Consider the following 11,915-nt stretch of genomic DNA (forward strand, 5'->3'; position numbering starts at 1 on the left):
ATCGCCGCCGTCGCCCGAGAGGAGATAAAACCCTAGCGAGTCAGGGGCACATAGGCCCCAACGATTGCTGGCGAGAGAGTTGCAGGGGAGGCTGCCTAGTGTTGCCATCCATTCATGACAACCACCACCAATCGGCATGCCACTACCGCCGTTCGCCAGAGGAAGAGAGATCTGATTTGACAAGTGGGGCCCATATGTCATAATTGTATCCCTAATAACGTGAACAACTATTGATGAAGATTTATTGGAATTGTGTTGGAGATGCTCTAATAGAAGCAAGAAGAAACACCCCGCAAGAAACTAGTGATTTTGCAAAGACAAACATATACTTCTTGCGTTTCAAAATAAGTGACTCAAAAATGACTCAACTTTATACTAAAGTTAGTATAAATTTGAGTTATTTTTGAGTCACTTATATTATGTAATGGAGGGAGTACTTCTTTTGAAGAGAAGCCTAGATTTTATTTTTGAGCAAGCAAAAACAAGTCTAGAAAAAAAATTCAGAGAATAAACGTCTTACGAAAAGCCCAACCAAAGGCCCATGTTACCATCTCAGCCGCTGTCAGCATATCCCTCGGCTCTCCTTCCTCACTACAGTCGCCAGTTCATTCCACACGGCGGAAAACATTTCGAAACCCCATCCCCAAAAATCCCCGCCCCCTCGAAAACTTTCCCGCTCGAACCCCCCAAACCCTAGCCGGATCTCCCGCCGGCGACGCCCCCGGCGGCCGGCGAGATGCACATCAAGGAGGTCTGCCTGGAGGGCTTCAAGTCGTACGCGGGGCGGACGGTGGTGCCGGGGTTCGACCCGCTGTTCAACGCCATCACCGGGCTCAACGGCTCCGGCAAGTCCAACATCCTCGACTCCATCTGCTTCGTGCTCGGCATCACCGACCTCCGCGCCGTGCGCGCCGCCTCGCTCCAGGAGCTCGTCTACAAGCAGGGCCAGGCCGGCGTCACCAAGGCCACCGTCTCCATCGTCTTCGACAACTCCGACCGCGCCCGCTCCCCGCTCGGCTACGAGGACTCGGCGGAGATCACCGTCACGCGCCAGGTTACGCACCCCCACCCCCTCCCCCGACCCCGACTTATGCTGCCTGCCTGTCTTTTTGACGCTTCCCTACGCGTGTGATTGGGTTCCGCGCCTGAATTTCTGAAGGGGATTTAGTGCGTCCTTAGTGTTTCGAATTCGACGCTAATTGTTGAGTGGGGAGTTGTTGTCCGCCTGTCTGTTGGTTCTCGAGTTCTTGATACTGACTGGAGGTGGATTTTAGAAAGGAATTTTAGGAGTTTTGTACCATGGATATATGGTCTAGATTTAGGTCGTTGTGGACTTTTGGATTTCCAGTATTTATGCGGAAGAATGTTTTCCACTAACAGGCAATAGTGCCTTGTCAATTTTTGTAATTAATTAATTGTGATGGATCTGCTTTAACTGAAGTCGCTATCTGCAGTTTATTTATTTTTCGATCCGATTCTTAATCTTTGTAGTGTTTCTATTGGACCATTAGTGCCTCCAGCTTCACTGAATACTGACAAGCTACTCTCTTGTATCTGTAGATTGTAGTTGGTGGACGGAACAAATACCTTATAAATGGCCATCTTGCACAGCCTTCCCGGGTGCAGACTCTTTTCCACTCCGTGCAGCTTAACGTGAACAATCCCCATTTTCTAATTATGCAAGGGCGTATTACGAAAGTGCTGAACATGAAGCCTCCAGAAATTCTTTCCATGTTGGAAGAGGCAGCAGGCACAAGGATGTATGAAATGAAGAAGGAATCTGCTCTTAAAACACTTGAGAAGAAGCAGAATAAAGTCGAGGAGATCAATAAACTTCTTGATGATGAAATCCTTCCTGCATTAGAGAAACTTAGAAAAGAGAGGTGCCAGTACATGAAATGGGCCAATGGTAACACTGAACTAGATCGACTTAAAAGATTCTGTATTGCATATGAGTTTGTTCAAGCTGAGAGAGTGCGAGAAAGTGCACTCAGTGATGTCAAACAAATCCAGGGAAAGATTGTTGAACTGGATGAAAGCACAGAAAAGCTAAAAGCAGACATAGATGAAATGGACAAAAACATAGCTACCTTAACTGCTGAAAAAGAAGCCAAACTAGGCGGTGAGTTGAAGGTTTTGTCAGAGAAAGTGGATAAGCTCTCGCATGCACTTATTAAGGAAACTTCTCTGATGGATAATCAAGAGGAAACTCTAAGGTCAGAGGAAAAGGCTGCTGATAAGGTAATGCATTATTTATATTCATGTCTCTCAATATCCACATTCATTCCAATATACTTACAGTGTAACATATACGCCATTTGTTTATAGATCCTGAAGAACATTGAGGACATCAAGAGATCTATTGTTGAGAGAGATGCAGCTGTAAAAAATGCAGAGGACGGTGCATCTGATATGAGTAAGAGAGCAGAGGATCTGACGAAGGAGATAGATGAGAGCGAGAAAGAATATCAGGTATGCAAACTTCTGCAAATCATAGATTGTATAAACTTACAACTTGGCTTTGAGTTCCTGGATACTTTCTACTTTACACAGGGCGTGCTAGCAGGAAAAAGCAGTGCAAATGAGAAGAAATGCCTAGTAGATCAACTTAGAGATGCAAAAGCTGCTGTTGGAGAGGCAGAATCTGGAGTAAAGCGGTTGACGACCAAAATAAGCCATTCCGAGAAGGAGCTGAAAGAGAAGAAAGCTCAGATGAAATCCAAGCGTGATGAAGCTACTGCAGCTGAGAAAGAGCTGAAAGCTAGGACAAAGGATTTGGAAGCTATCAAGGCATCCATGGGGTCTATAAATTACGAAGAGGGCCAGATGGAAACTCTGCAAAAGGTATGCGAAAAAGATCATTTTCCTGTGGCATAAACGATGCATATTACTATTCTAGAAGTTCCTTAACTGGTAGGCAATGTTTGTGAACTGTTTTTCATTACGCTTTGTGTTCATCCATCATTCATAGGATCGATCGACAGAGGTAGAGGTGGTTCAGAAATTGAAGTATAAAGTTCGCGCACTTTCTGGTGAGCTGGGGAATGTTAACTTCAGCTATCAAGATCCTGTTAAAAATTTTGATAGATCAAAAGTCAAAGGAGTAGTTGCACAGCTTGTGAAGATAAAGGATAGCTCCACAGCAACAGCATTGGAGGTCTGTTTCAGCAAACTCCTCATCTTTTTTTTGAAGTGGATTTTCTCTAACAGTGAAGGAACTGATTTGGCTGCATCAGTTTAATTCCTAGTCAAATTCTGCAGGTTGCTGCTGGAGGCAGGCTATATAATGTGGTAGTTGACACAGAAACCACAGGAAAGCAGCTCCTACAAAACGGAGGGCTCAATAGGAGGGTAACCATAATACCGTTGAATAAAATCCATACAGGTACTATACCTGATAGAGTCCAGCAGGCGGCTCGTAGAATGGTCAGTGAATGTTTTGTTTTCGTTCGTTGGATATAACCTTTTTGCTGACTTTTGAGAATGTTATACTGATTTGTATGTATGTATGTAGGTTGGAGCTGAAAATGTAACATTAGCTCTAGAATTGGTTGGCTATGACGAAGAAGTAAAGGTTAGTATTTTCATCCTATGATTGTATAATTTATATTAGTTTTACAGTATTCTGCACTATGTATATACCTTGTCATTCATTATATCAACTATCTCAAATTTTGAAGAGATTCTTTGTTGCAGAATGCTATGGCTTATGTCTTTGGCTCGACATTTGTATGTCGAAACATGGAGGCAGCAAAGGAGGTAATGTAGCTTTCGTCTGAAATATGTTTAGTCATTCTAGTTCTAATTGAGTCTGCCTATCCAAGTATAATATGTATGTGGTGTTGGTTCTTACTGATACAATTGATTCTCTTGTTATAGATTGCCTTTAATAGGGAAGTTGGCAGTACAAGTGTGACTCTTGAAGGTGACATTTTCCAGCCTAGTGGGTTATTGACCGGAGGTAGTCGCAGGTAATATTATGTCACATTTCACATTTCACATTTCACTTGGTGTTAATGCTTGCATCTGATTTATTTTCAGATGAATTTTGAAATGGGTGTTCCTTTCCTTTGCCTTCCCTGTTGTTTCGGATCATGTAATACATTTCTTTTATCACCCCTGGGCTTTAAACTGTCTAAGTAGCCCCTAAGGAATTGCCTACTGTTTAACTAACCCCCAAGATGGTTTTGGCACTGTGGTAGGTGACATGGCTGAGGATGTGGTATGTCACCTCCACATCATGTAAAATGTTATGAAACAAAATAAGTCAGGAAAATGAGTTTACTTTTAAGTTAAAATTACAAAAAACTCTGCTTTCTTTAAAGAAATCTGAAACGGGAAAACTATACTTTTTGAACTGTTTGGAAATATCAATCGATCAAATTTCTGATTCTGGAAATATTGAGTACAGATTTTACCTGTTCTGTTGAAATTTCAAAGTTAGGAAACAAATGAATTTCTTTTGTCATCCTGGGAATTTGTTTCTAAAATAGGAATAGTTTTACCTGGGCCACTTCTTTTACCTGTTAGCTTTTTAGATGATGTGACAGGCAAGTACTCTCTCTGTTCCTAAATATAAGTCTTTTTAGAGATTTCACTATGGACTACATATGGATGTATATAGACATACTTTAGAGTGTAGATTCACTCATTTTACTCCGTATGTAGTCCGTAGTGGAATATCTAAGAAGGCTTATATTTAGGAACGAAGGGAGTAGGTGCCAGATGCTGAATTGTCAACCACGACACCTGTCATGGTGGTAAAACCACCCTCGGAACAATATATTTTGGGATCATTTTGATGGTATTCAACTGCTTAGGGGCTGCTTACAGGGTTTTGAAGTTCAAGGGGTTATGTTGACTTGGCCCCAAAACCTCAGGGGGCTGACCTAGACTTTTTTCTAAAAACAAATTGTTTTTCTTTAGCATTCTTATGGGGCTCTAGGGTAGGCAGACATGTTCATCAGGCGTTATTTTTTGGTAATGGTTGGTCATAGTCAAAATTTCGAATAGATATTGGCCATCTTTGGCTTCTTATAGTTGTATTTTCTGGAGACAAGCTAGATTACTTTCAGAAAACAAAACAAGTATCCTGAATTTGTTGTCATTTTATCTACTAATCTAATGAGATAAACACTACAGAGGTGGCGGGGACTTGCTAAGGAAACTCCATGAATTGGCTAAAGCTGAGGCCGATCTCTCTGACCATGAGGACATGCTCTCTGTTATTGAACAGAAGGTATTCACTTAATGCAATGCCACTACATTCTTGAATACATATGTATTTAACTATTTATAGCACTCTTCATGATCTGGGGTCTTGCTATGTTATGTGATACTACAGTATGCTCTACAAACCACATTTTCTGCCTTTGTCTGTGAACTGAAAGCTTGTAAAACTTTTGTTTTGCAACATAAGAAATAAATGGCATTAGCATGTATGCATGATGGTCAAGAAGGAAAATGAATTTATGGTGCTACTAATTAAATTCTAATTGATCATGTATTGTACATTAACACAGATTAGTTCTTGTTTGTTTAGTACTGATGATTATCTCTATTCATTGGTATAAACATGTTATACATTGACATCATAACATTGGTTAGATTGATTTTTTTTAGTGGAATGCTTTACAAGTGTCTGATAAGTAGATATTTTGATTTACTTTGTTTTCCAGATCGCTGTGCTCCTGCCTCTGCATAAAAAGTACGCTGAGTTGAAATCTCAGTTTGAACTCAAATCATATGATCTGTCATTATTTCAAAGCAGAGTTGAACAAAATGAACATCACAAGGTATTATTATTTTTATGCCACCAATATGGTTACCTTACCACATTCAGCTTCAAATTGGATCAACAATTGTTCTATTTGTACTTTAGTTAGGTGAACTTGTGAAGAAACTTGAGCAAGAACTCCAGGAATCAAAAGAAGAATTGAAGGAAAAACAGGTGGAGCATAAAAAATGTGTCTCCACTGTTTCTGATTTGGAAAAGACAATTAAGACTTATGGCAGTGAACGTGAAGGTAGGCTCAAAGCTCTAGAAAAAAAGATAAAGTCATTGAAATCGGAAATGCAGGCCATGTCGGATCAATTAAAGGTTGGTTTTCTGACTCTGTTTTTGCCATAGTTGATTTGCATTTGTCACTTGCAATATTATCTCTGGAGTGTTAGCTTGTTCAATAAGATGTTCCTCTTCTTTGTTATCTTGAGTTAACTTCTAGCTCTAGAATGATTTCCTTATGGTCAGTAGTGTTCTTTTATAGGATTCTCCTTTTCTTTCACGAATGGATTGCCCGGTTATTCTAGCAGAATCAATGTTCAAAAAAGCAGAAAGCGAAGACCACAGCTTAGAGCATTGGACGCGCTTAAGCACACTTAAGCATTTTTAAATTGACCAGAATTTGACTGTTTTTGAATAATATGCACAGAAAAATAGGAAACATAGCACATAGATAATTGAAATAGCATCTAAAATGCAGTTCATATCATAGTAAATACACATCACTCATCCGGTTCACACAGCAAGCAAAACAACAACTAAAGTGCAGTTCTGTTCAAATAGATATAGCCTAGTAGAGATCGTGTTGCCAGAATCTGAAGGAAACAGTTTCCAAACGGACTCTAATAATAAGATAAATTGGCAAAAGCAGCCAAGTTCTGTCCATTTTAAAAAAGAATGGATTAACCTACCGCTTAGGCTTAAAACACTTTCTTTAACACTGCAGAATATATTTGGAGTATAGGGTGCCTGGTTACTACTGAATTTTATGTATGATATATGTTCACAACTTCATTCTGAGTTTTAGTTCAGTCCTGAGCATTAATCCCAGTATTTTAATGAATAACACATCTGTTGTTTCTATGTTTGCTTATCCTGGATAGGCTTATCAAAGCGAGAGGGAGAGACTTATTATGGAGAAAGATGCAGTTGCTAATGAACTTGCTACGCTTGAAGAGCAATTGATAACTTCGAAAGCCCAGATTACTGCACTGTCTGAAACCTGGGGCACACATAAGAGCAAGGTAGCTCAATATGCGGTGTAATGGCTTATTTGTACTTAACTACCAGGCGTTACATTTCATTAATTAAAGTATTCCTCTTTGTTTCACTGATCGCATGCAGGTTGCTGGCACGAAGCTAGAGTATGACCAAGCTGAATCTGAGCTCAATATTGGTCGCTCCAAACTGAAAGAATGTGACTCACAAATAAACAGCATCTCCAAGGAGCAGCAAAAACTTCAGCAGCTACTAGGTGATTCGAACGTCGAAAGGAAGAAAATGGAAAACGAGGTACTTATTGGGTTAATATCTGGTGCATATTTTTTCTTTATAACTGTTTTTTTTCTTCAGTATTGTACTTATTGGGTATGTCGTGCATACTTCTGCCTTATAACTGTTGTTTTTAATACTGTTCTGATTGGGTAGATGGCGAATATTTCTGCTTTTATAACTTACAGTTTTTTAACTTCTTAATATATCATACAGGTTAAGAGGATGGAGATAGAGCAGAAGGATTGCTCTTCAAGGGTTGATAAGCTAATGGAGAAGTACAGTTGGATTGCAACTGAGAAACAGTTGTTTGGAAAAAGTGGTACAGATTATGACTTTGCATCGTGTGAACCACACAAGGCACGGGAAGAACTTGATAATCTCCAAACTCAGCAATCCGGGTACATCTTTTACCTAAAAAAATGAAATAAGGAAAATTTCAAGTACATCTGATGTTTCTGGATAGTTGTTCTCTTATCAGCTGGTTAATTTTCAATTCAGCGTACTGACTTATTACTTAACTGTCAAATGCAGTCTTGAGAAGAGGGTCAATAAGAAAGTTATGGCAATGTTTGAGAAGGCAGAGGATGAATATAATGATTTGATATCGAAGAAAAATATTATCGAGGTAGGTCTTGCCACATAAATTTCTTGATAACCTGGGATTGATTTTGGTATCAGCATGCAATATACCTTTTATTGTCATCTTCAGAATGACAAGTCAAAAATCAAGAAAGTGATAGAAGAGTTGGATGAGAAGAAGAAAGAGACCTTGAAAGTTACATGGCTCAAAGTTAACAAGTAAGTAACCTTTCTGTAATCTTTCTCAGCAGATGCATCACTGCATGAATATTGCTCATACTCCGTAATGATAGTATTCTCTTTACTCACAAATGTACAAAGTTAAATAACCTCTGCTTTCTATTTCCTGCAGGGATTTTGGGTCTATATTCGGTACTCTTCTACCTGGTACAATGGCAAAGCTTGATCCTCCTGAAGGTGGTACCTTCTTGGATGGTCTTGAAGTTCGGGTGGCATTTGGAACAGTCTGGAAGCAATCTTTGTCTGAACTTAGTGGAGGACAGCGGTCCCTTCTTGCTCTTAGTCTTATTCTGGCGTTACTTCTTTTTAAGCCTGCGCCGCTTTACATATTAGATGAGGTATGTCTGCATGTGATTTTGCATTTAAATTGCTTACCGGTTACCACCATCTCTAATCTGTATGGTCGTACTGCAAACTAGCACAGCCAATTAGGATTAGAAAGACTGCGATGCAGTGTTCCTGCAAATTCACATGACAGATTTTACAGAGGAATTCACTGAAACTTAAACAAAATCAGCTTCAAGGCTGTCTGGAACTTGATTAGTCTTATGATCAGGCATTTTATGATGTTTGGATTTGGAAATGATCAGTTAACAGTTAAGACTAAAGCAACTATTCCATTTCCACTAGCCTGAACATGATTCCATGATACCTGGCTGCAAACATTTATTTTTCTGTTTTATTTTTTTCTAGACCGTGGTGGAAAGTATACCATGGTATGGATTGGGAAGATTGATAGTTTGATACTGCATAGGCTGCATAGTGCACCATTGCATATTATTGTGATGTTTGATCTCCATTGCTTGATACAGTGGTTCTGATCTTAACATATGGTGTTATATGGACCTAAAAGTTTGATTATTCCCAACACTAGTTTACAAAAAGAACCAGGTCAAAATAATTTTCATTTCATTCTCATATGGATATATTGGTTTATCTAGAAGTCCCTCTTCTGTCTAGTTGGAACCTTTGTTCCTAGTTGTTGATGTAAATTCTTGAGTTTGAGCAAGATGATTCTACCATGTTTCTTAATTTTTAGTCCCATATGCTCCCTGTTTGAGGTATTTGCAAGCTGTTTTGATGTACAGAATAAAAATCAAATTAATAAGAATATTCCTTTCAACTGATCTGAATGTCCCTGTACGGCAGGTTGATGCTGCCCTTGATCTGAGCCATACCCAAAACATTGGTAGAATGATAAAGGCGCATTTTCCACAGTCCCAGGTAATCTTGCTCAGCTAGGTGGTGCAATCCTGTGATGACTCATGTTCAGTTACCGTCTGTATGTGTGTGTTGGGAATTTTGTTTCATCCTTTCGGTTGACAATTCAAATTTGGTCATTGCAGTTCATTGTTGTGTCGCTAAAAGAGGGTATGTTCAACAACGCCAACGTGATATTCCGAACGAAATTTGTGGATGGGGTGTCCACTGTGACACGAACAGTCCCTTCGAAACAGAAATGATAGACGTGCTTTGTCTGAAGGTATGCTCTGAACTGAAAATTAGGTTGCTTACGATTAAAGAGTGTAATCAAATAATGGCTTACCAATTCTTATTCAGAGGTGCCTGATTCAGGGAAAACGACTGTGAAGAATTCTTTGGTCATGGCAGTCAACTAATCGGCTTCCAATGTTCTGTGGTAGTTGGATTCACTACGAAGTCTCAAGCCCCTCACTTGTAGGCTATTGGCATCGCTATATGTTTGCAAACCTATGTACTAACTCAATATTACTACTTGTGGTCATGTTGATGTATATATATATTTTCTTCTGTGTATCTTGGCCTGGTGGCGTATTATTCACTCTATATTTGTAACTGCTTGTTTTGTTTCTGTCTAGGGTCTATTTCTGTGTGTGTGATACTATTCTAGAGCTAGCCGTTTCCTAAATGGGTGCCATGGATTATTTTAGCAGAACCAGGGTGTTTTATATTTCATTCAAGTAATAAAGGATCCTCTGCAGTAGCATACCATGCAGTACAGTCACTGCCTTATGGACCTGACCTCACATGTCATCCGTACTACAATACCATACAGTAGTGCATAGGATCCCAAACCTGCTAGCACGCCCGGAAGGTCAGCAAATAACTGATCTTTTGACTGCCATCCAATCCACCGTGACCGTGCAAGACTGGTGCGTTTTTTTGCCACATCTGCTGGTGAGGTGCCTGTCGCGTGCCTTGACGCAGAGCAGCGCATTAGAGCATCGCCAGCTTGGGCGTGAAATAACACCGTTTGGGAGTGCGCCGACGGAAAAATCGGCTAGGGGGCTGGGGTTCCTAGCCGCCCCTCCAAGGTCGCCCCCGAGCCGCTGATTTCGATCCATTTTCGACGCAAATTGATCCACTTTTGATCCATATTCAGCATGCTTCACCATAAATTGAACAACAATAGTTATTTTTTTTATCACATAGTTTATCATAGAAATTAATACAAATCAAAAATAGTTTAACAAATACAAATCAAAATAGTTCAACAAACAACAAATCAAAATAGCATGAACTAGGATTCTAGAAAGCATGTGGCACATAAGCCATGTCTCCCTCCGTGAACGCTCTTATATTTCAGGTAGTATTAAATTAGCGATACTTATTTAAAAATCAGCAACACTATGAAGCATGCGGCACATAAGTCATGTACTAAATCAGTGACACTTATTTTAAAACGGATGGAGTACTTTGTATGGTTTGGTGCCTCCTACATAACTGAACCATCAAAATTTGCATGGTTTGGGGGTGTGATGATCAAATGAACTGCATGCCAGCTCATATATATAGTAATTGTTCTCTCCCAAACTTCCACGCCTTGGGCTCTCATTTTCCCGGTTGAGCCTGCAACGACATGTACTCGGACTTCCTATGTTGGCGCCTCTGAACCGAGAACTCTTTCCGATCTCTTAGTAGCCGAGAAATGTTCACTCTGCCATTGTGTCTCATTGAAATCACCGATTACTAGCCATGGGGCACTCACGTGATGTCGTATTTTCCTAACAAGATCCTACATATATGGACTCTCTCGTGTGTTTTTGATTCGCCGTATATAAATGTACCCCTCCACCACTTCTCACTAGGGATACTTGGAATCAAAACATCATTTAATGTACATCGGGGCCAACCGATAGCTCTTTTATTTCAATGGTTTCATCCCAGTACAAAGCGATAAAGGCACCCTTACCTCTGCCATCATGGAGCGTGCGATTCTTGAGGCCAAGCCTCCATCTAAGATTTTTGACCCTATTTTATTTTGCCTAGTTTCCCAAAGAAAAACGATAGACGGGCGGTGTGCACTCACGAGGTGCACCAGTTCTTCAACTGTTCGGGGCTGCCCTAGGCCCCGACAGTTCCAACTTTGGATCATCAGGACATCTCCTACGGGGCTGCTCAATTGCCCCGGACCAGTCGGTTTTAAGCAGGCTGGGCCAAAACCAGGCCCCTATGGGGCTGCTCATACAGACAACGGTCTGTTTTTTTGTTCGTGGATGCTCAAACCCAGACCAAATTTGGTCTAGATTTGAGCAGCCCGCGGACAACAAAGTGTCCTGTTTTCTTCCTCCCCTGGCCCGTCATAGAGCGACCCCTCCTTACACCTCGCGCCACCCCGACCCACCTCACCGCCGCTAGCTCGCCGATTTGGCGACCCCCGCCGCCGTTCAACCCCCACCAGCCACGTCGACCACCCCCTCCGCCCCCTACCTCTCACCCACGCCGTCGCCGGTCCCGCAGGCGTTTCACCGGTCTGTCCACCGCCCGGTCCACCTCCCACCCCCACGGGACGCACACAAGGTGTTCGTCCGTGTGCTTTGCCCGACCCCGGCTCGAAAAA

The 11,915-nt window shown here is 41.0% G+C and overlaps 1 protein-coding gene across 2 annotated transcripts; it reads left to right on the forward strand.

Annotated features, from left to right (window-relative positions):
• The first annotated feature begins 595 nt into the window (after positions 1 to 595).
• LOC123445020 (structural maintenance of chromosomes protein 2-1-like) lies at positions 596 to 9,871 on the forward strand. Of its 2 annotated transcripts, none has more exons than XM_045121934.1 (21): positions 596 to 1,054; positions 1,561 to 2,241; positions 2,329 to 2,472; positions 2,554 to 2,844; positions 2,972 to 3,157; positions 3,262 to 3,426; positions 3,515 to 3,574; positions 3,697 to 3,759; positions 3,880 to 3,971; positions 5,143 to 5,239; positions 5,679 to 5,795; positions 5,882 to 6,100; positions 6,886 to 7,026; positions 7,127 to 7,294; positions 7,490 to 7,674; positions 7,808 to 7,901; positions 7,986 to 8,074; positions 8,208 to 8,433; positions 9,245 to 9,319; positions 9,442 to 9,578; positions 9,656 to 9,871. In XM_045121934.1, exons 1-20 carry the CDS (start codon positions 737 to 739, stop codon positions 9,556 to 9,558), a joined length of 3,528 nt encoding a protein of 1,175 aa, XP_044977869.1. In that variant the 5' UTR covers positions 596 to 736; the 3' UTR covers positions 9,559 to 9,578; positions 9,656 to 9,871. The 2 variants fall into 2 exon arrangements, with proteins under 2 accessions (XP_044977869.1, XP_044977870.1); XM_045121935.1 differs by having other exon boundaries at positions 599 to 1,054; positions 9,671 to 9,871.
• The last annotated feature ends 2,044 nt before the right edge of the window (positions 9,872 to 11,915 follow it).

Source organism: Hordeum vulgare, chromosome 3H, assembly GCF_904849725.1.
Source record: "Hordeum vulgare subsp. vulgare chromosome 3H, MorexV3_pseudomolecules_assembly, whole genome shotgun sequence".
Classification (NCBI taxonomy): domain Eukaryota; kingdom Viridiplantae; phylum Streptophyta; class Magnoliopsida; order Poales; family Poaceae; genus Hordeum; species Hordeum vulgare.